Raw genomic sequence first — 27703 nt, 5'->3', positions numbered from 1 at the left:
TATTTTTTTCCATTTGTGGTACTTCAATTTTTCTGAAGATGGTACTTTTCTTGGCTTCCTAATAGATGCTTGAATTTATAGAGATGGCTTGGTTTGATTGGAGAAGTTTCATTTTGGTTTTTATTATATCATTTACAATTTTGATAATTGAATGTTTGCATATATTTTCTGTTACACCACTAACCATTTAAAGCACAACCCAAACAAGATCCAATGTGTGCGTTCTCCCTCTGAAATTGAAATCAAGAGAAGAGTTGGATGTTACATGGCAAGGGAACTGACTACAGCACTGTCCAATACTGAAGTATTGGCATGACATTCAACAGGACGTTATCTTTTAAACAGCTTTGCTTGAACATTAAGGCTAAAGTCAGTTCGAGGAACAATATAATCAGGAAATTGGTAAACTACACATGGGGGGGCTCATCCATCTACATTGTGCACATCAGCTTTGGCCTTTTTTTTTAAAACAAGTTTTATTGGTCCCCCCCCCACACACACACATTTACCCACATCTTTTTTGAACAGAGTATTGGCCATATCTTATACAATTAATCAAATTCAAATACATTTTACTCAATTACAGTTTTTACCAAAATATTTTCCCCTTTTCTTTTATCATGTCTCAATATTTCTATGCTTGCTTACATAAGCAACATCTTCATTTGTCCTTAAATTCTAATTATTGCTATTTATTCATTTTTATTCTTTAAACAATCCATTCTTTATCTTAATATCTTTATATTTGTTCGGGGTTGCCTTTCTTCCATTTCATCTTTTATATTGTACAGCAATCTTTCTCCTCAAACCTACCACTCCTCTCTTTTTTTTCCTTCTTACTTTCTCTTCCCCTCCTCTTCTTCTCCTCCCTACTTCCCCTTCCTTTCTCCTTCTCCTCCTCTCTTCCTCCCTCTCTTACCCTCACTCCTACTCTAATTTCCCTTCCTTTCCTTCCTCCCTTCTCTTCCTTCCCTCTCTTTCTTTCCTTCTTCCATCTCTCTTCTCCTTCCTTCATCCTTCTCTATTGCTGTATTCATTTTCAATTTTATATTTTCCACTATGAAGTCCAGGCAACCCTAGTCTTTCTTTCATTTATCAAGTATACAGTATTTCTCAGAATTTCCCCTCATCTTCTTAATTATTAACAGTATATTTCATCTTATTCCATTTTTTCTTTTAAATCTTTACTCAGACAATCTTCCAATCCTTAGACTTTTTACTTTTAACATATTTTTTTCTACTTTACTTCTTACAAGTATATCATTTGAATCATTTTTTGCATTTCAATTTCATTCAGTTTTACATTTAATTTCCATTTTCCATCTTAATTTCAATTAATTCTTATATTATAATTTATTCTCTCCTTTTAGTGCTTCTTCCAATATCATTCTTTCTTTCACATTACATTGTTCTATTTTTCATTTAATAGCATTTTCACATACAGTTTCTACAACTAGCATCCTTCTCTTTATTAACAAATTAACATTTTCACTGACTCTTAACCATTTTCTCTTAGTCTCTCCACCATTCTCTTTCTTGATGTTTTCCTCCCTTTCTCCCATTTCTTTACCTTCTTCTTTTTACTTTTCTTATATCTCATCAGCCTTTTCCCCTTAATTTTAACTCTCTTACTTTTCATTCTCAATCTTTCCCCGTTTATTTCTCTTCTCTTCATGTTTGAGATGTATTTTCCCATATCTATTTTTATTCTATCACTATTGAAACCAGTGTAATCATCTTTATCTTTTTCTTCAATTATTTCCTTTTCAATATTATCTCCTTGTTTCTCTTGCTTCTATTCATCTTTTCTCTTTCTTTTTCTTTCTAATCTAACCAATCCTTTGCTTCTATATTTCCTTTAAATGCCTCCCTTATTTTTTGAAACATCTCCCTTAGTGTCTCATATTCATCCTCCCAATTCTCCATATTTTCAATTTTAAAAGGCTAGGATTTTTAAGCTTGTTCTTTTCATTTACATATACTTCAGGTTTCAAAGTCCATATAATATCTCTTTAAAAGAAATAATGTCCATTTCAAATATTTACTTGAGCCAGCATAGTTTTAGTCTTTGTCTCTTTAACCTTGCTTCAGCTGCACCAATATGCACTCCCACGCCTCTCTCTCATGCTCCTTCCGCCAACAGATGAATTGACGTGAAGTAGAGATATACAGCTGGATATCATCTGCGTATTGCTGATATTTCACCCCGTGTTGTCGGATGATCTAACCCAGTGGCTTCATGTAGATGTTAAATAGGAGGGGAGAGAGGACCGAGCCCTGAGGCACCCCGCAAATGAGGTGCCTAGGGGTCGACCTCTGTCCTCCTACCAACACCAATTGTGATCGACCAGAGAGATAGGAGGACCACCATAACACGGTGCCTCCCACTCCCAGCTCCCTTAGTCTTCTAGCAATAAAATATCCATTTTATAATCCACAGGAATGCTGTTTAAGAAAAAGTTTTTCTGTCTCCTTTTTCCTTGTCTTATTCTTATTTTTCCAAATCCAATTATAAATCCAGGTGGAAGATTCGTTTTAGGGCTTTAGGTTTGATTTTAAAGTTCCTTTTTTCTCTCTCTTCGCTTAAGTTTTCCCTCTAGCAGCTGTTTCTCCGATTCACAATTTCCATAACAAAATAGCCATCTTGCAATACACAAAAGCATTCACTCTTTAAATTAAATTCTTCTGTTTTTTTTTCTCTATCTTCTTTTCCTTGTCTTATTCCCCCCCCACCCAATCCAGTTTTAACTCCGAATGGAAGATGTTTTCCAGGCTTTAGGTTTGATTTTTAAAGTTTAAAGGTTTTTTTTTTCTCTCCACTTTAGTCTCTGTGCTAATTAGCTGCCAATCTCCTCTACAATCTTTTAAAGCTATCAAAGATTTTTTCCCTTTTATTTGTGAATTGGCCCATTACTCACCCGGTGACAATACTCTGTTCAATTACCATTTATTGCATTTCCTCTTTCAGATCATGGCCGTTCTGGCTTGTGACAGCTCCTTAATGGCTGCCTTCCTTCGCCGACGGGTCGAAGACTAACGCTGGCACTTCAGGGAACTTGCTCATTCCCTATCCATGCCAGCCAGTGTCTTCTTTCTTCGCTGTCTCCACAAGACAGCTATGATTCCTGGGGATACGCAAAATCGGCTAGAATATCGGTGTTCTGCTGGACACCCAGAATCCACACCATATCGCCTGATGCCTCCATCAGCTTTGGCCTTGAGCATCTCTGCAGCACAGTATGCTGCTCCAGTGTGGGCCACATCTGCATATGCAAAAAAAATTGATATCGCCATCAACAAGCTGTATTTTTAGTAGTATGCTAAAAAGCAGTATGCTTAGTAACAGGTTGTCTCAAACCTACACCAATTGACAAAATATATCCTCTCACTGGCATTGCCCCACTTAAGATCAAGAGAGAAGTAATAGCAGATACCGAAAGAACTAAGCAAGAGATGCTCAACATCTTCTGAACATATGCCACAAGCCCACCAACTCAGATCTATTAACAGCTTTATGGCAAAAACAAACAAAATTGAATTAAAAGATGGAGGAAAGAGACCATTGAGGGAAGGAAAAACATTAAAGTAGGATATGGCTGAAAGATCTGACCTCCCTTATACTACTTGGAGGCTCTTAGTGAATAACAACACACTTTGTGAATGTGGCGAGATATACAGCTCGGCCCATCTGCAGGTATGTCAGCTACTACCAAAAACATGTATTGATAATGACTTATTTTTGGCCAACAAAGCCAATAAGGTGGTTTCATTCTGGCAGCTTAAAATTTGATCTAGCTACGGAAGAAGAAAATATATATTTTCTGTTAAATGTTATCAGAGATTCTCCTGATACATAAAAATTGTCAGGAATAGAGAATACCATTTTGTGTTTATTTCATTTTTTTCATAAAACTCTGAAGATCTCCACAAAAAAGTCATTTGTTCTAGAAAAATTACAGCACTATTTCTTAAAATAGTACTCCATTGATCCACAGTTTGAAACATAATTTTGAAATGGAGAAGACAGTAGTGAATTTTCTTAAGGATACCATCCTGTCAGAATCACTTCAGGAGCAAAACATAAAAACGTCCAAGTCAAATTCAGAACAGCAGCTACAGACCTTCAGACTTCACTCAAAATAAATATCAAGACCTCTATAAATTCTGTGTAGTATTAAATATTAATTACTTTGCACTATATTCTTAGAATTATGTAATTGCTATCTTAAATTTAATTTACCATTGCAAATGGTAATGGAACATATTACTAATATATGGTTGAACAGATAAAATGTTACTGACTAGTATAAATGTTTCCTTTAGGTAAATGGTGGCATTGAAAAAACACTAGAAAAAGAAGTTCTGCATTATGACTACCATTATTCATATTTTGATATCTTTGTAAGTATTTTGTATTTTTGTATTTTAACTATTGTTAAAAAATTAATTCCTTTGCTTGACGTACAATAATTTAAAAATAACAAGAAATTTAAAAGAATAAATAGCTACATTTTTTTAAAAAAACTGATTTTCAGCACTATAGACACAGAAATTCATATCCATTTTGTTTGCAATTTACCATTAAGATTTTATTTTAACTGAGCAAAATTTGTTATCTGACAAGTTTTCCACTGATTCTAAACTTAAAAACATCCTATGAAGCATCCCCCACCCAGATTTCCAGTATTGAAATAATTGAAATAATTGAAAATAAAAGAGAGAGAACAAGTGTGGGAGAGATGAGATGTGAATCTCCTTACATCTCCCATGGGTTTTCAGTTCTAAGTGATTTATAGTATTTTAACAAGAATTTCTAAAAGCTAGTTAATAAGTGAAACAGATTTATTTTTTCACTCAAGTTTGACGTCTGGAAACTTCATGGAAATATCCATGTCATAGTTTTGAAAAGTGCAAAAGTAGTTTGGCATTGTCTTCTTCCAGTCTAGCCTACAACTGTATGATAAATTAATAAAGTCAGAATGACTTTTTCCTTAAATTATGTTGCTAAACTGAAATAAACTTCAAGACTGAATTAAGAGTGGACTTGAAGTAATCAAGAGTGGATTTAAATAAAAGAAATTTGAATTCTATTTGGTTCTTCTTATACCAACGCACTGTAGAAACCATCATTTTAAACATCACTTTTGTGTCAGCATCTGATGGATCAGAAGTTTTAATTAAAAAAAAAAAAAACTCAACCTGAACCTCTGGTGCATGATTTGCAGGCAGAGGGCTAAGAAATCTGACAACTGACAAAAAGATAAGCATTGGGTCTAACAGTAATGATGCTAAATGTATCAAGGAAATAATGGACAACAAACTAATGAACTAAACAATCCATAGTACTAGGGAAGTAAATTGAGGAAGCAAATGTTGATGTACACTGGGAAAGATAAAAGTTGTAGTATAATGCTGTTTCAAATATATCATTTATTAGTTATTAAAATATGCAAAATACTTATGAGTTGGATTATTAAAATAGTTCATTAAATTTATTTACTGCCTATCTTGCCATGGGGCTACTCTAGGCGGCTAGTGTAATAAAAACAGTTTACCTTTGTGAACAAATAGTTTTAGAGATATCAGAATTTTTATTAGACTTTTCTCCCAGATTTGAAGAAGTTATGCTGTCAGTATTAATTCAAATTTAATCTTTGACAATTTATTAAATACAAAATTGGATATGCCTATATCAAAAGATCATGTAGGAATCTTTTCAGACAGGTTAGATTGTGAAGACATGGAAATAATTATGTTTTACAGGCAAAACCTTTTTAGAGGAATTTCTTGCTTTACATTGTAGCAAGGAGACAGCAAGTGTAACTTGGCAAAACTGTGCCTTGGAAAAAAAGGAGAATGGGACCATAAAAGATTAAGAAGATGCTTTTATATAATCTTTTCTTTCCACATTTTACTCCATAGCTCCTGGCAGTTTTTCGGTTCAAGATTTTGATACTTGCATATGCGCTGTGCAGACTACAGCACTGGTGGGCAATAGCAGTAAGTTGCAGATTGATCAAGTGAATTTTTGAATGAAGAACCTACATTGCTATGTAATGGATATGAAATGATATTACCCTTAGGTTTATAATAGATAAAGCTAAAGGTTTCCTGTTGGGTAGCTATAATCATTATGTGTGATAAAACCTTTATTTACAAATAAAATGCTTCAAGTTTTTTCCCAAATAAATAACCTGAATAGCTACAATCAAAACTTCTGCAGAGCAATAAAATGTATAATTTAAAATCTTACTATGTTTATCTTAAACCATATCTCAAAAAAAAATTGTCTATCAAAAAGTTTCTACAAAAATTTCTACATATTTAAGGAAATCAACATTTAACAAAGCACCTAGAGCTTCTTGTTTGTTTTATTTAAAAATAATTCACATAAAGTTTGATGGGTAGAGTGATATTCAAATATTACATTAGGTATTAATTTTAATTGAATTTTGATTATTCTGCAAATCTTCAACTATTATTAAGGCAGATAATGATAGATATGATAATTTGTCTCTTTTTTTACTTTTCTATTTTAGTAATCAGAGCATTTTACTGAATGATCTTTACATTTCAACAGATATAGAACTTTTTCATTTAGGGGTTTAGGATTGAGATAATTGGATTTTTTTTTCCTTTCACAAATGCTGCTGCTGCTATTCTTCTTCCCATTCCTTCTTAAATTTATTTCTCAACTTTATTTTGTACAACCGAAGGTGGTATGAATAATGCTTTTGTTTCCTATTTTCCTTACAGCAATAATTCTGGAAGTTGTATTTTTAATGTATACTCAAAACCCACTGTAATGAATAAGCTTGTAAAAATGGGGAGGAAATTTTTCTATGTACATTTAAAAGCGGAAAAGTATGGGATATTCTTTTGATAATATTTGGCTGTTTGCATAAGTCCATAGTTTTAGAAATTTTAAGATTACTAATTGTTGTCAGAGCTTTGTGAGAATTACTATACCTCAGTTATTGCCTGTTTATAGTTGTGTATTTTGAGAAACTTATATATGTGTGTATATATTCATATTTCTTTCAGTTTACAACTGCTGTAACCAGTGCCTTCTTATTAATAAAAGTAATTATTTCAAAGGTATGGATTATAATAGCGTACATCTATTTATATTATTTAAATCACATAACTGTCTTACTGTTTTTTACATATTTTGTTGTTGTTTTTTCCCCCCTTCTTCCTTGTTCCTCTTTAAGCTGTTATCTCAGGGTGCTTTTGGCTATGTGTTACCTATCATATCTTTTCTTCTTGCCTGGATAGAAACATGGTTCTTGGATTTCAAAGTTTTACCACAAGAAGCAGAAGAAGAAACCAGTAAGGCTTCTTCCCCCACTTTCCTCCAATAATTTATGCAGACAGAAGAAGTCTTAAAGTATACAGCATTAGTATTCATGAGATGAAATTGTAATTTGAGTGTAAGATTAAAGTGAATTAAATCAGAGTACCATATTAAAAGTATGACTAATTATATTTGTTTTGTAAGATATAATAATAAAGAAATACTATGATTATTTGCCTTTAGGACTATTGCTAGTACGGAATGCCTCTGAACGAGCTGTCCTTATTCAACCTGGGCTCCTTTCTGATGGGCAGTTTTATTCCCCTCCTGAATCTGAAGCAGGTAATTAAGATTTAGATCAAGCAGACTGGGGAGTACATTTGGAATTTTGAGAATACATATTCATAAAATATTTGTCACCAGTTGCCCATTTATAAAATGACTAAGTAATCACTCACAAAAGTCATTTACAAGAAGGCAATTGATGGGCTAGTTCTTTGCTGCCCCTTCTAATGCTGTCAGGGTATTCTGTACCACACAATAAAATTTCTTTTTTGCCAGGCCAGGTGAACGGTCTCTTTTGTTTACTTTTTTATTTTAGTAATCAGTAATGATCTTTACATTTCAACAGATATAGAACTGATAAATATGTATTTCAGATATTCTAGAAATATTTCTTGGTATTTTGCTTTACAACTTACCATTATTTATATAATGATTAAAACTATCTTTAATAAAATCCATTTAGTGCATGATATCTGATAGGCATAAAATGTTATGCCTGCTGTTTGATAAACTTTCTCAAAATGAGAAAGTTTTGTTTTCATTGTTCTTCTCAGTTTTCTTTTTCCCATTTGTACACTCCTCAGTTCCAGTGCAACTACCCCGAAATATCCACATTGCTTTTTTCAGTGGGGTAAGCAGGAAGGTATTAGAGTCCTAATTATGGCTCTTAAGCATGTGCCTGTTGTCTGCTGATCTAGCTTAGTGATAGTTAGCACAGGAAGGTGTAAGCACAGAAAGTTAATCCAGACTAACAAGTGGAACATAATTATTTAATCATTTGACTCATCATTCAATCATTTATACGTTCCCTCCATATAGTGTGCCTGCTTTCATGATGCTTGGGAGAATGTAATTTGTCGTTACAGGGAGGAGTTGTCATAAGATCAGTCCTGTCCTTGGATAAATTACACTGCAGAGTCAAATTAGACAAGCCATCATTGATATATGAACAGAACATAATTGATCTGGTATATAGTTTGACTTTCCCTAATTTAATTCAGTTTATTGTACTCAAATTCTGTTTGGATCCTAACGTTCAGAATGTATGCGCATTTTGCATTAATTTCATGGATGGATGGATGAAATTCATTTTGTTACATGGGTGAAATTCATTTTGTTTTCCTCAGCTTTTATTCTTCATATGTGTCAATCATACCAGCACAACATAGTCTATAATAGTTATTTTCCCAACTCTTCCAGTTGTGGTTGTTAAGTGATCACGCAGGTCAATAAGTGGATGGAGTGAAAGAGCTACCTTTCCCTCCGTGCACAGAAGGGAATTCCAGCAATGGGCTGGAGAAAAGAAGCTCAGATTTTTGTGATCCAAGCTTTGTTTCTCCAGCCTGCTGTAGTAGTGTCCCCTTTCCCATAGATGGAAGGGAGGAGAAATCCTTTGCCAGGCAGCAGGACCTTCAATTCTTACTGCCGGCTTCTCCATTCACTTTTTGGAGAAGCCAGCAGAGAAGATTTTAAATGTTGATCACATTATTGAGGATCATTTGACAACTGTTTATAGATGTGAACAGGTTGTCAGCTGTTCAAAATGCAGTCACATGACTGGCAATGTCATGGCAGCTGTAACTTCAAGGATGAATTGTAAGTAGATTTTTAAAAATCTGGCATAATTTTGAATGGTTGTTAAACAAGTTGAGGACTACTTGTACTTTTTTGTTCAAATATAGCTGTTAAGTTTAGTGAAGTTCTGTGCGTTCTACAGTGAACATATGTGTTCATCAGGTATAATCCATATACAATTTTTAATTGTTTGCTGGAGAACAATAACAATAAGGTTTTTATAAGAATATAAAACAAAGTTAACTAATTTACTGTTTGCGATACTGTAATCCCTAAATGGACATGTAAAAAAATGGTAGCAAAATTGACACTTAGGAGTACAACTTTCCATTGCTTTATGTTCAAAATGTGTAAAATAAATGTGCTAAACCCATTCAAAGATTAATACATCTGATTTGGATTAATGTGGATTTTTTTGGTTTAGTGAAGCTTTGTATTCACGTTTGAGATATTGTAATGAAATGAAGTGGCTTCTCTTCTATATCTTGAAACAAAAAGATCAATTGAGGCAGAGCACCTCGGTGTTTCTAGGTGGGATGTCAGGATGGAATATGTCTGCTTTGCATGCTGTTAGTTTGCCCTTTAGCCTTTCCACTAATCCCTTCAATAATCCAAGTGGAACATCTCTGGTGACATCACTGTATTAGTGTTACATCTTCAGTAGTGCTTTAATTCTAATAATTAAAAAAGACATCTGTCCACTGTCAATATCAGTGAGGCATGTGTGTGTGTGTGTGTGTGTAGCATGCCCAAATTAAGGTGGCAAAATTTTTTCTTTAATTTTATACTTTTTTAATATTCTCTTCTTGTGTGCAACATCTCGGTTTATATATGAGCAGTAGGATTCCTCTGGACGAGCTTCATGGCTGCTTTCAATTTCTTTTTCATCCGCTGGCATTCAGGATCAAAGCAACAGGGTCTACCCACTCAGGCTCTTTTTAGTTGTTTAGTTGTTAGGTGTTTCTTCAGGATATTACAAAGATTAGAGAATGCATCAAAGGCTGATAGCAAATCAGTAGTAGATGACTGGATTGTTCTAGTTGAACAATTCCAGTTGTTAGCATTCTCTGCATTAAGGCAGTCTGATATTGCCTTAGTATCAACTTTAGCTCAAATTAACCCTTTATTTTGGGTCACCTCTACCTTTTTGGTGAGCCATCTGTCAGCCATGTTACATGGTCTTAAAACTGAGTTGACCTTGCAATGTCATGCTTACAGGCTGATGATCGCTATTGTCACTAAAGTGTACCGTAACCTCCAAGAAGAGGCTGACTTTATCTCTAGTCACACAAAAGAGATCCATCTTGAATGGGCCGAGTGGTACATGTAAGGATACGTGTAATTCTTATCTTTACCTCCCAGGATTTGGAGATTACCCGTAAAAATTAAGGAGATGAGCAGGCCAGCAGCATTATTTTTGCGGTCTCTCGAGAGCCACCGAGGATGGCTATCAAAGAACTCCCCTGGGACTGCCTTCTGGGCGAACTCATACAAAGAAGGACCCAACCTAGTGTTAAAATCTCCTAGTAATACCACTGTGGACTGAGGGTACAATACAGTCCTCTTCCCAATCCAGTAAGGAGCTAGGTTTGTTTGGAGGGGAGGAAGAAAAGAGAAAAGGATTCTTACTTGCAGTGTCTGTTATCTGGAAAAAGTCTTTTATCCTGGGTTATTTTAACGTTGTTCCAGCCATGTTGTCTCCAAGAGAGGTTTGCCTGTTACAATTTGTTGCCTGACTATTACAGGTCTATTAAAAAACTACTTATACTGAAAAAGTAAAAGGTCCAAACAATCTTATCAGTCCTGGTTCATCAATAAAACATTCCTTACAGAATGTACAAACATTCATTACAGAAGGAAAACATTCCTGCTGCTACTTCTCCATGGTAATCTCTAAAAACAGCATAAAAAATTAAAAATTTTAAAAAAAGGCAAGGGTAATTAAACCCTGTTAAAAATTAGTTTAAAAGGCCTAAAAATAATTGAAATATTAAAACTACATAGATTAAGATTTAAAAAACTAAACTGAACTAAACTGAAACCAGAACCTACATTCCCCTAAGCTCTCACAGAGGAGGAGGAGTTGTTGGAAGCTGCATTAGGCTTCCCTGTGAGCTGGAAAGCTTCAGTGAACAATAGAAATAATAAACACCAAAATATAAAATAGATGAAATATGTACAATGAGCCCTGTGCTTATGTTCTATGTATTAGTATCTCAAATGAATCTGACTATTGTAGTATGTTTGATTCATCAGGATGGTGATTGTCTGACTTATATAGCATTTTTATTGGTGGCAACAAAAAGCTGGATAAATGAAAATGTCATCTAAACCTCATCTACTCAAAACATTTTTGTTGAACAAATAGAGTAGTACCTCATGCAATTTAAAATGTTTCTTATTCTCATGGATTCTATATACCCTGTTTCCCCTAAAATAAGACATCCCCTGATAATAAGCCCTCCCTGAAAATATTTAAACGCATGCACAGCCAATCCCCACCATTCTCCGTCATAGTGGAGGCAGAATCCAGAAATGGGTTGTCTCGTCTATTGGCCAATGAGACTGGGTCTGTCAAAGCTGTGAGGACACTCCCCCTACCAACAGTCCAGCTTTTGACTCAGTCTGGTTGTAGATAGTTGTGGTTTTATTAGCTCACCCATTTCTGGATAGCTGCTTCCTTTTTAAATAAGATTTGATTTAGAAATTTTCTTTATTTTTCATGGTTTTTTTCTTGTAGTTAGTCCCTGTGAGTTTCGTGATTGAACTGACAGCCGGCTTCCAGCCTAGGCTGGTTGAGTGGGCTTTTCCAGTGAGAAGGGCTGTTAGCCCAATACTGCTGGAGGCCAGAAGATTTATTCCTGGCAGGGCAGTGAGCGAAGTCCACCTTGCCGCTGCTGGCCCTTGGGCTGCTCTGGACTTGAAGATCGCCCGTTTTCACTTGGGCACTCCTGTGTCTCAGGCTGTCAGCCAAGGACCTGTCAAGTGGCTGAGGCAACAGCCAAATCGTGAGTCCAGCGCCGGGCGGCTGTCCATTAGCTCAGCCTCTGCCTTCGGGCATTTGAGGCATCGGAATCCCTGTCTGGTATCCGACAAACTCCACTGACAGCGCGAAGTGGTTTACCGCACTTTAATCACAGCAGAGCTGTTGGAGCCGACCTGAGACTTCAAAATGGCGGAGGAAGCCGCAGCGGCCACCGCAAGTGCTGGGACCAGCACGTCCGCCCCGAATCCAACTTTCTTGGTCCCTGACAGGACAGATTCAGCGGCCACCTCTGGGCAGCGTGCCATGGACAGGAAAGCTAAGGACAAAACCCCAAAATATTGGGGAGCCTCCCAGAAGTCCTTAAGCTTCAGAGGCAGGACTTCCGGTTTGGGTCTGCGAGCTTCGCTGACGCTCTTTCATGAGCGCCCGATCCCCGGCACCGTAAATGCCGCCAGAACAGCCGAAAAACAGCTGTCTGGCGGCGAAAAACCCTCTCCCCAGGCAAAGGGGAGAGAGAAGAGCCGACAGGCGGGGGTAGAGCCCCCCAAGTGCGCCAGGAGAAATCTTGGGGTGCGAAGGGTGTGGGCTCCCTATTGAAGCCTGTCAAGCTGCTCTGGACCAGGGACGACTCTGCTAAAGCGGAGCTAGAAGCCGCGACCAAAATCTGCTGAAAACAACTGCGGGGGACTTTTAACATCTTTACTTTGATTGCAGACAGAGCAAATCAGGAGAAAAAAAGGAAAAATCGCAAGTAACACTTTAACTCCATTTTAAAATGCAGAAAATGGCGCCTGAGAGCGGGAGGAGGAAGCTACTAGGGAAAGTGCTTGTTAACGCTTGTTAACGTTTGCAACAGGATTACACCTTGAGAGAAAGTTTTAAAGTGGAAGTGTCCAGGAAAAGAATTTGGTACCGAGGAAAAGAATTTGGTACTGATTTTAATTAAAATTTTGCTTCTATACTGTGTGGAAAATAGTTGGAATTGTCGTCCTGATAGCTGGATGAATACAAAGTGGCTGAAATATGGCTGACATCAGGGCTGGTGAATCAGCAAATTCTCAAGCGGTGACTGTTCAGGTTTTTCAAGAACTTTTAGACTCTTTTAATTCTGCTCTTTTGGATATAATTGAAAGAGCTTTTTCAAAAAACAGCTTGGAAAATCATAAGCAGTTGTTGGAGGGGCAGCAGGGTGAATCAGCAAATTCTCAAGCTGTGACTGTTCAGGTTTTTCAAGAACTTTTAGACTCTTTTAATTCTGCTCTTTTGGATACAATTGAAAGAGCTTTTTCAAAAAACAGCTCGGAAAAACATAAGCAGTTGTTGGAAGGGCAGCAGGAAATTACTCAGAAGAGTTTGCTTTTGGAAGATCAAAAGGATGTCAGGATTGAAAGGCAGGCTGGCACAGTTGAAATAAAGGTTTTGACGGACGTTTCCATTCAATTGATAGAAAAGCAACAAATAGACTCTTTATTGCAAGCTGACAATCTTTATGGCTATATGGACAAAGGAATGGATTGAATGATTATACAAGCAAGAAGAGTCGAAATGGGGATTTCAAATTAGAAAACGTGACCTCAAGAAGAGAGCGAGTATTTCAGAAACATCAACCTCAAATCAACATTTTAAAATTTTCAAAAATAAAATTGGGGGGGACTGTTGAAAGAATTTATAAAAAAAAAAAGGATTGGAAAAAATATAGAAAGAAGAGAAGAACAGAAGATTAAGAAAGATATCATCCTGTAGATTTTGAAATTTGCATTTGGCAAATATATGTTTTAATGGTATTAAGAGATTTTTAAAATGTTTAACATAAGATTATATTATTTTAAAAGATATATGAGATAAATTGTGTAAGTTTTCAAGATGCCCAACTTTTTGAAGCAAAGAGGATTAATGTTAAATTTAGAATTCTATTACAAAATGATAATTAGTTTTGGATAGTAAAAGGGCTGCTTTCTAAAAAGTTAGAGGTATTAAAATGGTTAATTGAAAATTTGAAAGATATCCTGCAGATTTTGAAATTTATATTTGGTAAATAAGTGTTTAAATGATATTAAGAGATTTTTAAAATGTTTAACATAAGATTATATTATTTTAAAAGATATATGAGATAAAACGTGTAAGATTTCAAGATGCCCAATTTTTTGAAGGAAAGGATTAATATTAAATTTAGAATTTTATTAGGGAGCAATGTTCAAAAAGAATGACGTTCGAGGGTAAGGAAATGAAATTTATTCATGATTTTTACTGCTTGTAATACTGCTAAAGTATTGGATTATACATCAAGAAAACGTTTTTTTTGGATTATACATCAAGAAAACTAGGAAGAATGAATTTTATAAAAGGGAGGTTGATGAATTGGAGCAAGGGGAGTTAAAGAACGTGTGGGAGTTTTGAACTTTATAATTAGTTAGTTTATTTTAGCATATGTTTGTTAGATGCTATACCCTGTTTTTGCTCTGGGAAGTCGGGGTGGGGAGGATGGGATAAGGGTTGGGGTGGGGAAAAACTGGTGAATAGAGAAATGTTTTAACAGAAGAAAGTATCTACGATTAGAATACAGGAGTTGCTCAGATACTAATGGAGGAGAATATTTTACAGCAAAGAAGTTAGAAAGGAGAGAGGAGGAGAGGGTAGGAAGAGGAGATGGAGGGAGAGGAATGGAAAAAAGAGGAGGAAGGGAAGGGGACAGGAGTAGGAGTGAAGGTGAGAAATGGGGGAAGAAGAGAGAAGTGGGGGAAAGGAAAAGGAAGTAGGATGAGGTAGGAGAGGAGGAAGGAGAAAGTAGAGAAGAGGAGGGAGGGAAGGGAAAGAAAGGAGGAGAAGAAGAAGGTTTGTTGTGGAATGAGGGAAGAAAGAGAAGAAGAGCAACTCCGAATGTAATTAAAATGTCTTATTTTAATGCTTTCTTTAAGGGAAACATGTATATGTAGGATTTATCATGTATAAGAAAATGTACATTTTCTATTATGTGGGGAGGGGGAAAGGGTGGGGGGAGAAAATTGTTTGTATTTCTTATAAAACTTTTCAATAAAAAAAAAAGCTTCGGAGGCTGATGCAGCGAGACGGCACAAAGCGATCGATAGATAGATCAAAAAAGCCGTGAGGAGGGCGAATGGACAGCAGATCCCTCAGGGGGCCCTGGATAGGGATAACCATTCCCACCTTTTTGCAACGCAGCCATTAGAGCTGCTGGAGGATTTTGACAGCCAGCCAGAATTGCAATGGAGTCAGATGGCGCTAGTGAGCATAGGGAGTCTAGTCTGCCCGGCAACAAGGAACCTCTACTAATTTTAGCCCCTCAGGCTCCTCAGGGAAGTTCTGCCTGGCAACAAGTTGTCAGACAGGGACCTGCTCAAGGGGAGGCTTCCTTTACTCTGCTGGCTGCTGGCCTTAGAGCAGAACAGCTGTCCCCAAGTATGGGAGACATAATTGCTGCTGCAATTTCAAAGGGAATAGCAGCTGGTCTTCAGCAGGGACATAGGGCTGCCTCCCTGCAGGCCTTGCCCTTACAGAATGTGGAGGCTGAAGGACTTGCACACACCCAGAGCTCTTATTGTCCCAGCCATTCTCATCATGTGTTTGGGGAGGAGATAGGCAGAGACCTAGACTTTTCAGAGGATGAGGGATTACTACCTGAGCAACCAGTATTTTCAGGACTTTTCAAGCCTGCAATGTTCAAATTGTTGCTGTTTAAGGCCAGAAAGTCAACCAATATGGTTGTGGCCCCTGCTTCTCTGGATCCTGCCCCAGTCCTTCTGACATGACAAGCTCTTTTTTTTCTGAGCCGGTTAGTGAGGCCGAGATGGTACCATCTCCTCGCCTTTTCCTGGACATTGTTAAACGCCAGTGGTCTGCGCCAGCGTCTCGGCCTAACCCTGGTTTGCTGGATAAGAGGCTGTATAACGTTGGCCCAGAGTTATCGCAGGCACTGATGCTGCCTTCAATTGATGCACCTGTAGCTGCTTTGGCGGCGCAAACTGTTCTCCCAGTGATGCCCGAGGAAGCTCTCAAACCTGAGGATAGAAAATCTGAACAGACCCTTAAGAAAACATATCAGGCAGCTGCCTGGGCCATTCGGGCTGCCACCTCAGCTTCCTTCTTTAATCGGGCGTCTCTCATATGGCTGAAGCAACTGCAGGGTAGGATCCCGGTGGGGGATTCCAGAGCATACCAGGATTTGAACAAGTTGCAAGTGGCTCTGGAGTACTCGGGTGATGCTACGCTAAATGCTGCAAAGTTTGCATCAAGGCAATCGCCCCCAACGCGACATCCAAGAGGCTCCTCTGGCTGCGCCAATGGCAAGCGGATGCCAAGAACAAGTGGCACTTGGCCTCAGCTCCTCTTTCTGGGGAGAGGCTCTTCGGCGACTCCTTGGAGCCGCTATTGGTCGAGACCTGAGATAAATGTAAGGTCCTTCCGTTCTTATCCAGACGGGCTGATTTCCGTCCAGCCCCTTCCGGCGTCAGGGTTTCCAGGGGGCCGACGGGGGCTTTGGTCCCCCTCTCCAGCAATGCCCCTTCCCTCAGCGGCAGGAACAACAACCTGACAGGGCAGGAAGGTATAGGCCATTCCCCTCTAAATGGCCCTTTTGAAAGGGAGGGAGCCGTCCTTTCAGATGCCAATGCTAATTCTACCAAGGCCTCTCCCATTGGGGGATGACTGGCCTTGCTTGCCAGGCAATGGGAGAGCATTACTACGGATGCATGGGTTCTGGAAATGGTCCTGTCGGGCCTTTCCTTAAAGTTCCTCTCTGCACCCCCGAGGTTTTTCATTCGCTGTCCTGTATCAGGAAACAGCGTCAAGGGTGGGCTCATGGAGACCGCCATCCAACATCTCTTGGATATCCAAGCAATCCAACCGGTTCCAGAGTCGCAACGCAGGAAGGGTTTTTACTCCATCCTCTTTGTTATTCCAAAGGCCTCAGTGGGGGGGGGGGTATAGGGCAATTCTGGACCTGAAAAGACTGAACCGCTGTATTGTATACAGACGGTTTAAGATGCATTCACTTTAATTCATTTTGAACGGAGTCAGGGAGGGCGACTTCCTCACTTCTATTGATCTTACTGAAGCTTACCTTCATGTTCCTATTTCTCAGGATCATAGACAGTTTCCTAGATTTTGTTATAAGGGTCGACATTATCAGTATAGAGCCTTGCCCTTTGGCCTGTCATCAGCGCCCAGGGCTTTTACCAAACTGCTAGCGCCCCTGGCAACACATCTCCGGGCTATTCCCGTGCGCATCCAATGCTACCTGGACGATATCCTTATCCAGTCTTCCTTTGAGGAACAAGCTTATATAAATCTAGGGCTTACCATCTGGGCCCTTCAGCAGCACGGATTTTCCATCAACGTTAGCAAAAGCAATTTGCTAACCTGGTTGCTGCATTTGGGGGCAGGGCAGGGTGTATCTTTCCCAGGAGCGACAGGCTAGTATTAAAGAACTAGTGGGTCGAGTCCAGCAGGAGCGGCTCATTCCTCTGTCAGCGCTTTCTAAGCTCCTGGGCAAGATGATTTCTGCATCTCCATAGTGCCCTGGGCCCGTTTGCATGCCAGGACTCTTCAATGGTTCCTTCTCCCGTATCAGTGGGCAGTAGGAGCACTTCATTGTCTAAGGTTAGGGTTATCCAGGTGGTGTTGGGTTCCCTGAGATAGTAGGATTCCGAGGCTCTCGCTCAAGGTTGCCTATTTAAAGAACCGGACTCCCTAGTTTTAACAACCGATGCCACCTGTTCGGCTGGGGGGCTCACTTTCAGGCTCCGGTGAAATAAGACATCCCAGAATATTATCTATTAAATATTAGGCCAGATAAGAGAGGCACAAATATATGGTGTCTGATTACATATATCACAACCGCAGCGAGAATATGTTTTGCTCAACATTGGAAGGGGAAAGACCTACCGGCTGAAGATTTGATTTTGGGAAAAAATATCTAATATGCGGAAGCTGACAAGTTAACAAAAATTCTGAGAGATCAAAAAGATTCCATATATTTTCAATGTTGGGACCAATGGTATGTCTGGTTCAATAATAGAATAAAAAAAGGATAAGGTTAGTGTAGATTTTATTTTTTATTTGTATATCTTGACTGAAGTTAATATACTGTGTAAAGCTCCCGTCGCGATCTGTGTGTGAAGAAATATTTTGTTGTAAAGAAATAAATAAAAAAATTTTTTTTAAAAAAAGACATCCCTGAAAATAAGGCCAAGCACTTATATCGGGGTTCAAAGAAATATAAGACAGGGTCTTATTTTTGGGGAAACACGGTAGATGATAATGTATTGTTTTTCTCTTGTAAGTTCACAATAGTTAAAAAATAAAAATGGCACAAAATACATTTAGGATGTAACAATATTGCAATAGTACATTTTATATTATAATGATTATATAAAAGAATACATGATAATATCACCTTTATGAGTAGTTATTTTGTAAACAAAAAGTCATATAAAAATGTCTGTGTATTTAATTTCAAATGAAATACTTCCATTCTGAGATTTTTACTGTTTAAAATTTATAGAGCAATAGCTAAACTGTGTAGATGTTTGCTTTTTGCTGGGGTATGTATGCTAAATGTGCTACTGACACAGAAGCATTACATGGTTTTTATTTATTTATTTATAAATAACTAACTAACTGTGATGGCCTCCTGCAATCCTTTGCCAGCAAAAACAGAGGTTGCAAGGGTGAGTCGTGGCCCTCCCAAGCTCTGTTTTCGGGTGCGACAGCCTCCTGCAATCCTCTGCCAGTGAAAACAGAAAAGTTTTAATTTGAAACCAGAAAATAGAATCAGGCTACTTACTTGATACTGAACCACACATTTTTCTTGCTGCTAAGATTATTCCAGGCTGTATACATACATTTAGGTAGGTTTATCTTTTAGATTGAAGAAATTATCAAATGATAGAGTCACTTCTATATGTTTGGTATCTTTTTGTTATAATGCTATGGCATTATGATTGAAAAGCATATGTATTTGGCAAGTTAGAGTAATTTTAATGAAGAGCAAGACAATTATAGAAACAGTTATAAAATGTTTCTAATTAAATTAATTACAATTTAGACATTAACAGATAATTTAATTTCTCTCAATAGAGAGCCAGTTTGATGTAGTGGTTAAAGCACTAGGCTACAAACTGGGAGACCATGAATTTTAGTTCTTATGCACATGAATATATATGTACTACTTAGTAAAGTTTAATGGCTGCATTGTCTTAAATATTTTGTTTTTATAGGATCTGATGAAGAATCTGATGAAGAAAAGCAGGACAGTGAAAAACCAGTTGTATAACAAATATGGCAATTGGAGGTAAGATTGGAGGTTTGGACAACTCTGACATTTGCATCAGATATGAGCCAACAATGTGCAGCAGCAGTCAATAAAAATAATACAATCCTTGTATTAAAGTTGTATAAACAGAGGCATGGAATCAAGATCACATCAAGTATTCACATCAAGAGCCTTGATAGTACAGTGGTTTAGTGCACCCTGTTATTAACACAGCTGCCTGCAATTTCTGTTGGTTCGAATCTCTCCAAGGCTTAAGGTTGACTCAGCCTTCCATCCTTTCTAAGGTAGGTGAAATGAGGACCCAGTTGTGGGGGCAATAAGCTGACTTTGTATAAATATACAAAAGAATGAAGGCTATTGCTTAACGCATTGTAAGCTGCCCTGAGTCTCCGGAGAAGGGCGGCATATAAATCAAATTTAAAAAAAATTAAAAAAAAGTATTCATGCCGCTTTATAAAACCCCAGTAAGACCACATTTGCAATAATGCAACCAATTTTGGTCATCACACTACAAAAAAAGATGTTGAGACTTTGGAAAAAGTTCAGAAAAGAGCAACTAAGATGATCAAAGGCCTGGAGACAAAACCATATGAAGAATGGCTGCAGGTTTTGGGTCTAGTCTAAAGGAAAGATGAATTAGGATGACATAATAGCAGTATTCCAATATTAGACTGGCTGCTACAAAGAAGAGGTAATCAAATTATTCTCCAAAGCACCAGAGGGCAGGACAAGAAATAATGGTTGGAAACTAATCAAAGAGAGAAGGAACCTGGAACTAAGGAGAAACTTCCTAACAGTGAGGGCAATTAACCAGTGGAACAGCTTGCCTCCAGAAATCGTGGGCGCTCCATCATGGGAAGTTTTTAAGAAGAGACTGGACAGTCACTTATGGTATAGATTCTCCTGCTTGAGCAGGGGGCTGGACTAGAAGACCTCCAAGGTCCCTTCCAGATTCTATTCTATTCTATTCTATTCTATTCTATTCTATTCTATTCTATTCTATTCTATTCTATTCTATTCTATTCTATTCTATTCTATTCTATTCTATTCTTACTGACTTTCCAAAGTATTTGAGCATTAAATTGTAAATTGTTGAATATTTCAGGAGTCTTTGAAATGCTTCTTGGAAAGGACTGAAATGCTGGCAGAGGGTTTCTATGGAGATTCTCAGTCATCCACGTCATGGTTGTCCCAAAGGAGTTTTTTCAAAATGCAACTGGACTTTCTGGTTTTTCTTTAAAGATGTTTCACTTCTTATCCAAGAAACGTCTTGGGTGAGAAGTGCAACGTCTTCAAAGAATAACCAAAAAGTCCAGTTGCCTCTTGAAAAAACACATTTAGGCCACTGGTAGAGGTTGAACATTTTCACTCCACCCTTTTGTTTCTCAGTTTTCCTAACAGTCTAGTTTAGTAAAATAATTTTATTTTGCAATAACTTTCTTGTATATTAAGTCTCCTGACTAGGTAAGTATTTTTCAAAACAAAGTGGTAAATTTATTACTTGGCTGTATTTATATTATACCACAGTATACTATTGACTATATTTCAACTATTGAAGGTCCGTGTGATTGATTGCTGTACACAAAGAAACAATCTTAGATGCAGAGAGAATTGGGGAGACTTAAGTTAAAATCTTCTCCTTTCATGCTAAATCCTGTATGTAAGGATATGCTAATTGTAATATTACATATTTTGTTTTCTTTTTCAGAGTGAAAACTTGACAGTGGAATAGCTTGAAGATTCCCACTCATGGAACTATTATGGTGATGCTGGCAGTTCACTTATTGTTGAAACTCCTAATGGCATCGTTAATTTAATTATTGATCAAAGGAATTTATCTTCCTGCTCTGTAATACCTCATCAAACCTGTTTTGCATCTGCATACATCTACACATATGTGCAGACAGAACACACACACACGCACACATACATATTTCTGTACATGTGTGTTTATGTGTGTGATTGAATCATACCTAATATGAAGAAATACTTGTTTGTAATGTATTAATTTATGTTTGAAATACATCTGATCTACTGAGATGCTGGGGAATTAAATCAGTAAATACAGTCTAAGCACTGTATAGCAGTCAGCTATAAGACATTAGATTTGCTATAATTTTTGCATTAATTTTAAAATTTAATTTTAACAATGTATCTTTTTAAAATGAAGTATGCATTTGTGTATTAAACACATTAATAAAAAGTGATATCATAGATTTCTTTGTAAATTCTCAATTCTGTGAGATAGTCCTTGAAGTCCTAATGAACCTACCTGAAGGTACTTGTGACCTGGATTTAAAGTTCCGATGAATGCCCCTATCCCCTGCAGTCACATGACAACACTTTGGACACTGATGTGGTTCCCATCTTTAAAAAAGGAAAAAAATCAGACCCGGAAAACTACAGACCAATCAGCCTAACATCAACATCTGGGAAGATACTGGAAACCATAATAAAAAAACCAGATCTGCCAACATCTGGAAATGATGTAGGGTCTCCTGCTTGGATGGAGGGTTGGACTAGATGACCTACAAGGTCCTTCCAACTCTGTTAATCTGTTATCTGTTAACCTAATCTAGCCGACTTTCTGCCTAATATAGGACTAGAACTCATGGACCCTTAGTTTCTACCCTGATACCTTAATCACATCAAACTGATTCTCAACCTGTAATTTCCAAGTTATTTATTAACAATGTTTTTACACCAATGACTTCTGAATAGAGGTAGTCCTCAAGTTATGACCACAATTAAGCTCAAAATTTATGTTGCTAAATGAGATATTTGTTAGGTGAGTTTTGCCTCATTTTACGATCTTTCTTGCAGTCAAGTGAATCATTGCAGTTGTTAACCATAGTAACATGGTTAAATGAATCTGGCTTCCCCATTGACTTTGCTTATCAGAACTTGATCACATGACACACAAACACACACCCCAGGACACTAGCATCTAAATTTTGATGATATGACCATGGGATGCTGCAACTATCATAAGTGTGAAAAATGGTCAGAAGCCATTTGTTTCAGTGCTGTTGTAACTTTGAATGATCGCTAAACAAACCATTGTAAGCTGATGACTATCTCTTGGCAGTTTGTAAAACAGAAACAATAGTCCCACCTCACTTAAATCCAGCAACCCTGTTTCTCAACAGTTGAAAGCCTTGCAAAGAATTTTCAAGACCTTCCAGAAGAAAAATTTCAAAACAGGAGCTTATACTGGGAGATAACATGCCCTTGCTTGTCTTGTTCTGGTCTCATTTAGCGGTGGAGCTCTAAATTTATTTGCTAATTTGTAAAATTTATTTATCGTCTACCTTGCTGTGGGGCTATTCTATGCGGCTTACAGTAATAAAGAAGAAAAATGAAAGGTGTAAACAGAAATAATAGAACAATAAAGTAAATAATGACAATGGAACATCAAAGGCATGACAAATGACAAAGGAATACCCATCAACTGAATATATTGGATGGGTCATTTCAGCTTGGAATAACTTAAGTTATGACCAATTTTCTTCAGTACTTAAATTATGACCAATTTGCATGGCTTTGCAATATTATTTCAAACTTTGGGTGAAAATTTCCATAAGTATTACATTTTTAATTGTTAAAATGGACAGTAAAAGCCATATACCTTGAATTGACTTTTACGAAAATTGGTACTTACATCTCAAAATCAAATAAACTCCCTGTGTTAGTCTTCCAGTAGGAACTCACAGTGTCTCCAGTCCAGGCATAAAGCTTTGTATGTTAAATTCTCAATTATAGTGATACTTCAGTATCCAACCTCAATTGGTTCGGGGAGGCACAATGAGTACCAAAAATGATGAGTACTAAATAATTTTTTCCCATAAGGAATAATGTAATGAATCACAAGGCAGTCAATACTGACAAGTCTAGCTTGTGCACTGAGAACCAAACAAACAATAAGTATTAGGACAAAGTTTTCACGTCAAAATGCATTGAGTAGCAAATTCAACGAGTTTCGAAGCAGTTTATACTAAGGCACTGTACTTAGTATTGATTTCCTCTCTATGGCCTTTCAACTACATACAGAAGTTAGTAAGTTTTGGGTGTCTACAAGCCCAGTTTATCAATGTAACGAAATAGACTGTAGGTAAAAATTAATTTCAGTGAGGCTCGATAAATGGACAAATTGTAGAAGTGACAGTGTTGCAAGCTACTAAGCATCATATGTTCATCTGAGCTAACATTTCATTCTTGCTTACTGAACCATAAATTTAGCGCTTTGATACAATGAACCATGTATGATGAAGAGCAGTAATTTAGTTTAAGGCCAACAGGATGTGTGATAGCAGAATTTAAAAGATGCTGTGCTAATACGGTATATGTACAAGAGCATATATAAAAATTGAGCTTATAGAGTTAATCATAGATTTATTTTAAATGACACAACACTGAAAAACAATAGTTACAGATGTCTTTTTGATACACATATACTTTTGGGGATTATTGAATATATGTTGGATAAATGCATACTGTGAAAATATATTGTCTTAATTCATCTTCACTTAATTCAGAAATGTATTTACTCATCCAGCCATTTTAAAAAATCTACCATTATAGTTTGCTTATCAGAATAATTTCATCCTTCTCTATAATAGATAGATAATGTAGAGGTGAACAAGCCATGCCTTCACTTGTGTTTCAACTGCTTTGAAAATGAGTTTGGTAGCTTTTTTATAATGCTTGAAATGATAATTTTGCATTACAAATGCATATTTTACTACTCAATATTTTGGTAATGATGCAGCTAGTTTCCTTTTGTAACAGAATTCTCTACTGATACCTGATAATAAGAGCAAATGCTTGAATGAACAGTTCTACATGAAAGAATGACTATAAGTAGATAAGATATTTGCTAATGCATAAAATCAGTTGACAGCCAACCTTCAGAGGTGATACAGTGATTCTAATGCATATTACCCTCCTTCTGTAATAACTCTGTTAGTTTCCTAAACTTAACAATTACACATGTTCTCCAGTTTTTCCTGATTTCATGTCAAATGTTTGCTATTTATGTCACCAATAACTTGTGCTGCAGGTTCGTTTCCTAGGATTTTTATGTGCTATGTATGCATACAACACGTAGGTATCTCTGAATATGTACATATATATGGAAGAAAATAACATGGAAAATTTTTGCGGCAGATTTTTTCCCCCAAACACATTGAAAATAGAATACTTTGATTTCAGTACTACAGGATTACTAATGAAGTCTTCTGCAGTGCAGCAACTCAATTCAATACAGTTAGTGCAGAAAGGTTAAGGTTTGGTATTGAGGAGCCTACTCATTTGCATGGGGAAAGGTCAAGTTACAGGATCACCATAACTCTGACAAAGTACAAACAAACCTGTTGCCATATATATGTGAACAAATAAGTACTTTTTTCCACATACTGTTTTAGAATATGCTAGCTTTTAATTTCTTGCAATCATGCTCATTTGATGTGCTTCAGCTGAATTTTCTCTGAAGTGATGGCTCAACTATGGACTCCTGTATGTTGGAGATGTTCAAACTGAGCTTCCTATGAGGGTATTGCCTCTGGAGCTGGGAATTACTCGAAACGGCAGGTGAAGTTTTCAGGGAACAGTCCCTTGTATGTGGATGCATCTTTGTATTGAAGCCAATTGCATTCCTTAATGCCTGTTAACCAACCTGCTTCCTGAAAGGAGAAGAAAACTTTAGTTTTCTAATTATATTTCCATAGGAACTGCTCATATGTACTGTCTATGCATGTCTATATCTTTTTATAAAGAGCAAAGGTTAGCAGTACTCCTCCAACTATATTATGTGTGAAAATAATCAGTTTTTACAATATGGCCTGTAGTAATTTTAGCATACTTTGTTTTTTCACTACAAAGCCCTTCTAAAATATTTTCTTCTATGAATAAAAATATTCCTGCAAGCATTTCAGTTTTCAGTAAAAAGCAAATTTATTTAAAAACTTAATATAAGAAAAGCCCTTCTGCCGTTACCTGATCTGCTTCTGCTGCTGATGGGATTACCAATACTATATCGCCTCGTTGCAATGTCAGTTCATCACTGTTGGCTGCCTCAAAATCATGCAGAGCTTCAACCTAAGTTAGAACAGAAATAAGTGTCTATGGACTAATTATATATTTATAGATATTTTACTTCATCTAATGTTACAAGGCACAATATACTGTAAGTACTGTAGTGGCTAAGTAAAATATTTATTTTGTTTCCTTTATTTTTTGCTATTGAAACAAAGAATGTTCCATAAATTGGACACATTCTAAGCAACTGGGTGTTGATATGTCTCCATATAGGTCCTTTTAATGTTTTTTGGCAACTTGATCATGTGTGAGAAAACTTGAAAAATAAGACTTATATCAACATTTTGTGGCTACATTTTAAGGCTATACAAGTGTTTTTCAACCTTGCCAAGTTCAAGGTGGGTAGCCTTCAACTCCTAGAATTCCTCAGCTCATGCTGGCTGGAGAGTTCTGAGAATTAAAATCTACCCATCTTAAAGTTGCCAAGTTTAAGAGATATTGGTTATACTACTAATAAATCCTGAAATAAACCTTATAGAGGAAGCCAGGAGGCATGTCATCTGTTGCTGTAGGCTGCTTCTCAGAAAATGCAGGCTGTACTTCTATTATATTTGTTGGCTCACTTATATCATCTGAAGATTCAACAATGGATACTTCCATTTTCTGATTAGCAACTTCTTCCATAGAATCTTTAGATTCAGTAACTTGCATTTCATGATTGTCTCCATCTTCATTGTTTGAGGCAGGCTCTATAACTACTGATGGGATGTTACTAAGGTTGTCCTTAGAAGAAGAAAAAAGGAAGGTGAAAGGAGGAAGAAAGTAATATTTTGAATAAAAATATCAATTACTGATACTTCCAAAAAATATTCTGGACTTTTAGAGCAACCTCTCAAATCCAAATCCTAGAATGAATTTTTAAAAAGATGGATATAATGTGTTTTTCCTGTGTGATCCTACCCCTCACTTACCTTTCAAAGATCTCCAGAGCTTGGGTTAGAGAAGGAAGGAAGGCTGCTACATGGTGGACACCATTTTCTGGGCAGCTGCATTGAATTGTGATCACTCCGAAAATGGTAGCTACTTCAGGATCATGCCATGTGGCCCAGGAATGAAGAGGCCTGATCTGTTTCTTTAACAAAAGTTCTGGAGAGGACTAATGCAGAGCTTCTGGAGTTACATTAGAGAAGCAGAGTAAGCCTTTATGTTCCTGGGCCACATGGTGTAATGCTCTAAGCAGCCATTTTCTGGACAGCTGCATTGAATTGTAGACCCCAAGGCAGTGGTGAAATTCAGCCAGTTCTATCCGGCTCGGGTGAACAGGTAGCGCCAGTGGAGGGAGGCTCCAACCAATCGTCCAGACGTCATCAAGTCCCGTTTTTTACCCTCTGTGCATGTGTGGAGGAGGCGCGTGTGAGCATAGCAAGCATAGCAAGCGCACTCACATTTCCGAACCAGTAGTGAAGGTAACTAAATTTCACCCCTGCCCTTAGGGGTGGGAAACAGAACATGGGATGTTTTAGGGGCAGAGGAAGGCCTTGGGAGATGTGCAGAAGGGTCTGCCCTAGGCTTTTCAAGGCTTCCTCAGGGAAGGTTGGGCAGTTGTGAGGCAATCACATGGATACTTCACATAACAGCCATCATGACATCTTTTTTTTTGTAAAGTTTTTTATTTTTAAACAGACAGACAAACATACAATACATCTTTTCTAGACAGAACACTGACCCGGTCATAAATTTGTACAAATTTTTGTTCATCTTTAACACAATTTTGTACATTCAATTTTTGGCATAATATTTATTTCTCTCTAATTTTAAAAAATCTGATATTACCCTTCCTCTTAACTTAATTCAAATTTTTCTTTTTCTTCCCTAAAATTTAATCCCCTTAATTTGCATTGACACAACATAATACCATCTCCAATTATTTATCAAATATGCCAAATAATACCATTGTTTCACATTTCTACATCATTCAACATATTAATAAAAACCAATTAAATCTAAATCTTACCTCCAATATAACAACTATTATAGTCTTATATGTTAAACTTATTCATATTTCTAAATCCTATTACAATTTTTAAACTTCCTTACAATTTTGCCCTTCTTCTGAACTTCTATTCCTAATATAATTCAATTTTTCTTTTTCTTCCCTAAAATTTGAACCCCTAAATTTGCATTCACACAACATAATATCATCTCCAGTTTATTTGTATTGTTTAATAAAGTA

General features: G+C 37.0%; 2 protein-coding genes across 11 annotated transcripts in view; one reads left to right on the top strand and one right to left on the bottom strand.

Moving 5' to 3' along the window:
* STARD3NL (STARD3 N-terminal like) overlaps positions 1-21648 on the top strand; it is a 34832-nt gene extending 13184 nt beyond the window's left edge. For all 5 annotated transcript variants that reach the window (XM_034413158.3, XM_034413026.3, XM_034412850.3 and 2 more), the window contains 7 exons: positions 4324-4401; positions 5923-6000; positions 7045-7098; positions 7215-7332; positions 7541-7639; positions 19379-19452; positions 21143-21648. In XM_034413158.3, the coding sequence (XP_034269049.1) occupies positions 4324-4401; positions 5923-6000; positions 7045-7098; positions 7215-7332; positions 7541-7639; positions 19379-19434 (483 nt within the window). In that variant the 3' untranslated portion in view covers positions 19435-19452; positions 21143-21648. The remainder of the gene's footprint in view (positions 1-4323; positions 4402-5922; positions 6001-7044; positions 7099-7214; positions 7333-7540; positions 7640-19378; positions 19453-21142) is intronic.
* A 2158-nt stretch (positions 21649-23806) lies between these two features.
* Positions 23807-27703, bottom strand: part of AMPH (amphiphysin) — a 183810-nt gene continuing 179913 nt past the window's right edge. For 5 of the 6 annotated variants that reach the window (XM_034413368.3, XM_060686129.2, XM_087892432.1 and 2 more), the window contains 3 exons: positions 26002-26253; positions 25429-25530; positions 23807-25115 (listed from right to left, as the gene is read on the bottom strand). In XM_034413368.3, the coding sequence (XP_034269259.1) occupies positions 25008-25115; positions 25429-25530; positions 26002-26253 (462 nt within the window). In that variant the 3' untranslated portion in view covers positions 23807-25007. The remainder of the gene's footprint in view (positions 25116-25428; positions 25531-26001; positions 26254-27703) is intronic. The other variant, XM_034413533.3, reaches the window with a different exon arrangement.

Source organism: Pantherophis guttatus, chromosome 4, assembly GCF_059756535.1.
Source record: "Pantherophis guttatus breed Tessera chromosome 4, ASM5975653v1, whole genome shotgun sequence".
In the NCBI taxonomy this organism is placed as follows: Eukaryota; Metazoa; Chordata; class Lepidosauria; order Squamata; family Colubridae; genus Pantherophis; species Pantherophis guttatus.
Note: the sequence above shows the minus strand (reverse complement) of the source record. Positions and strands in the feature narration are given on the sequence as shown.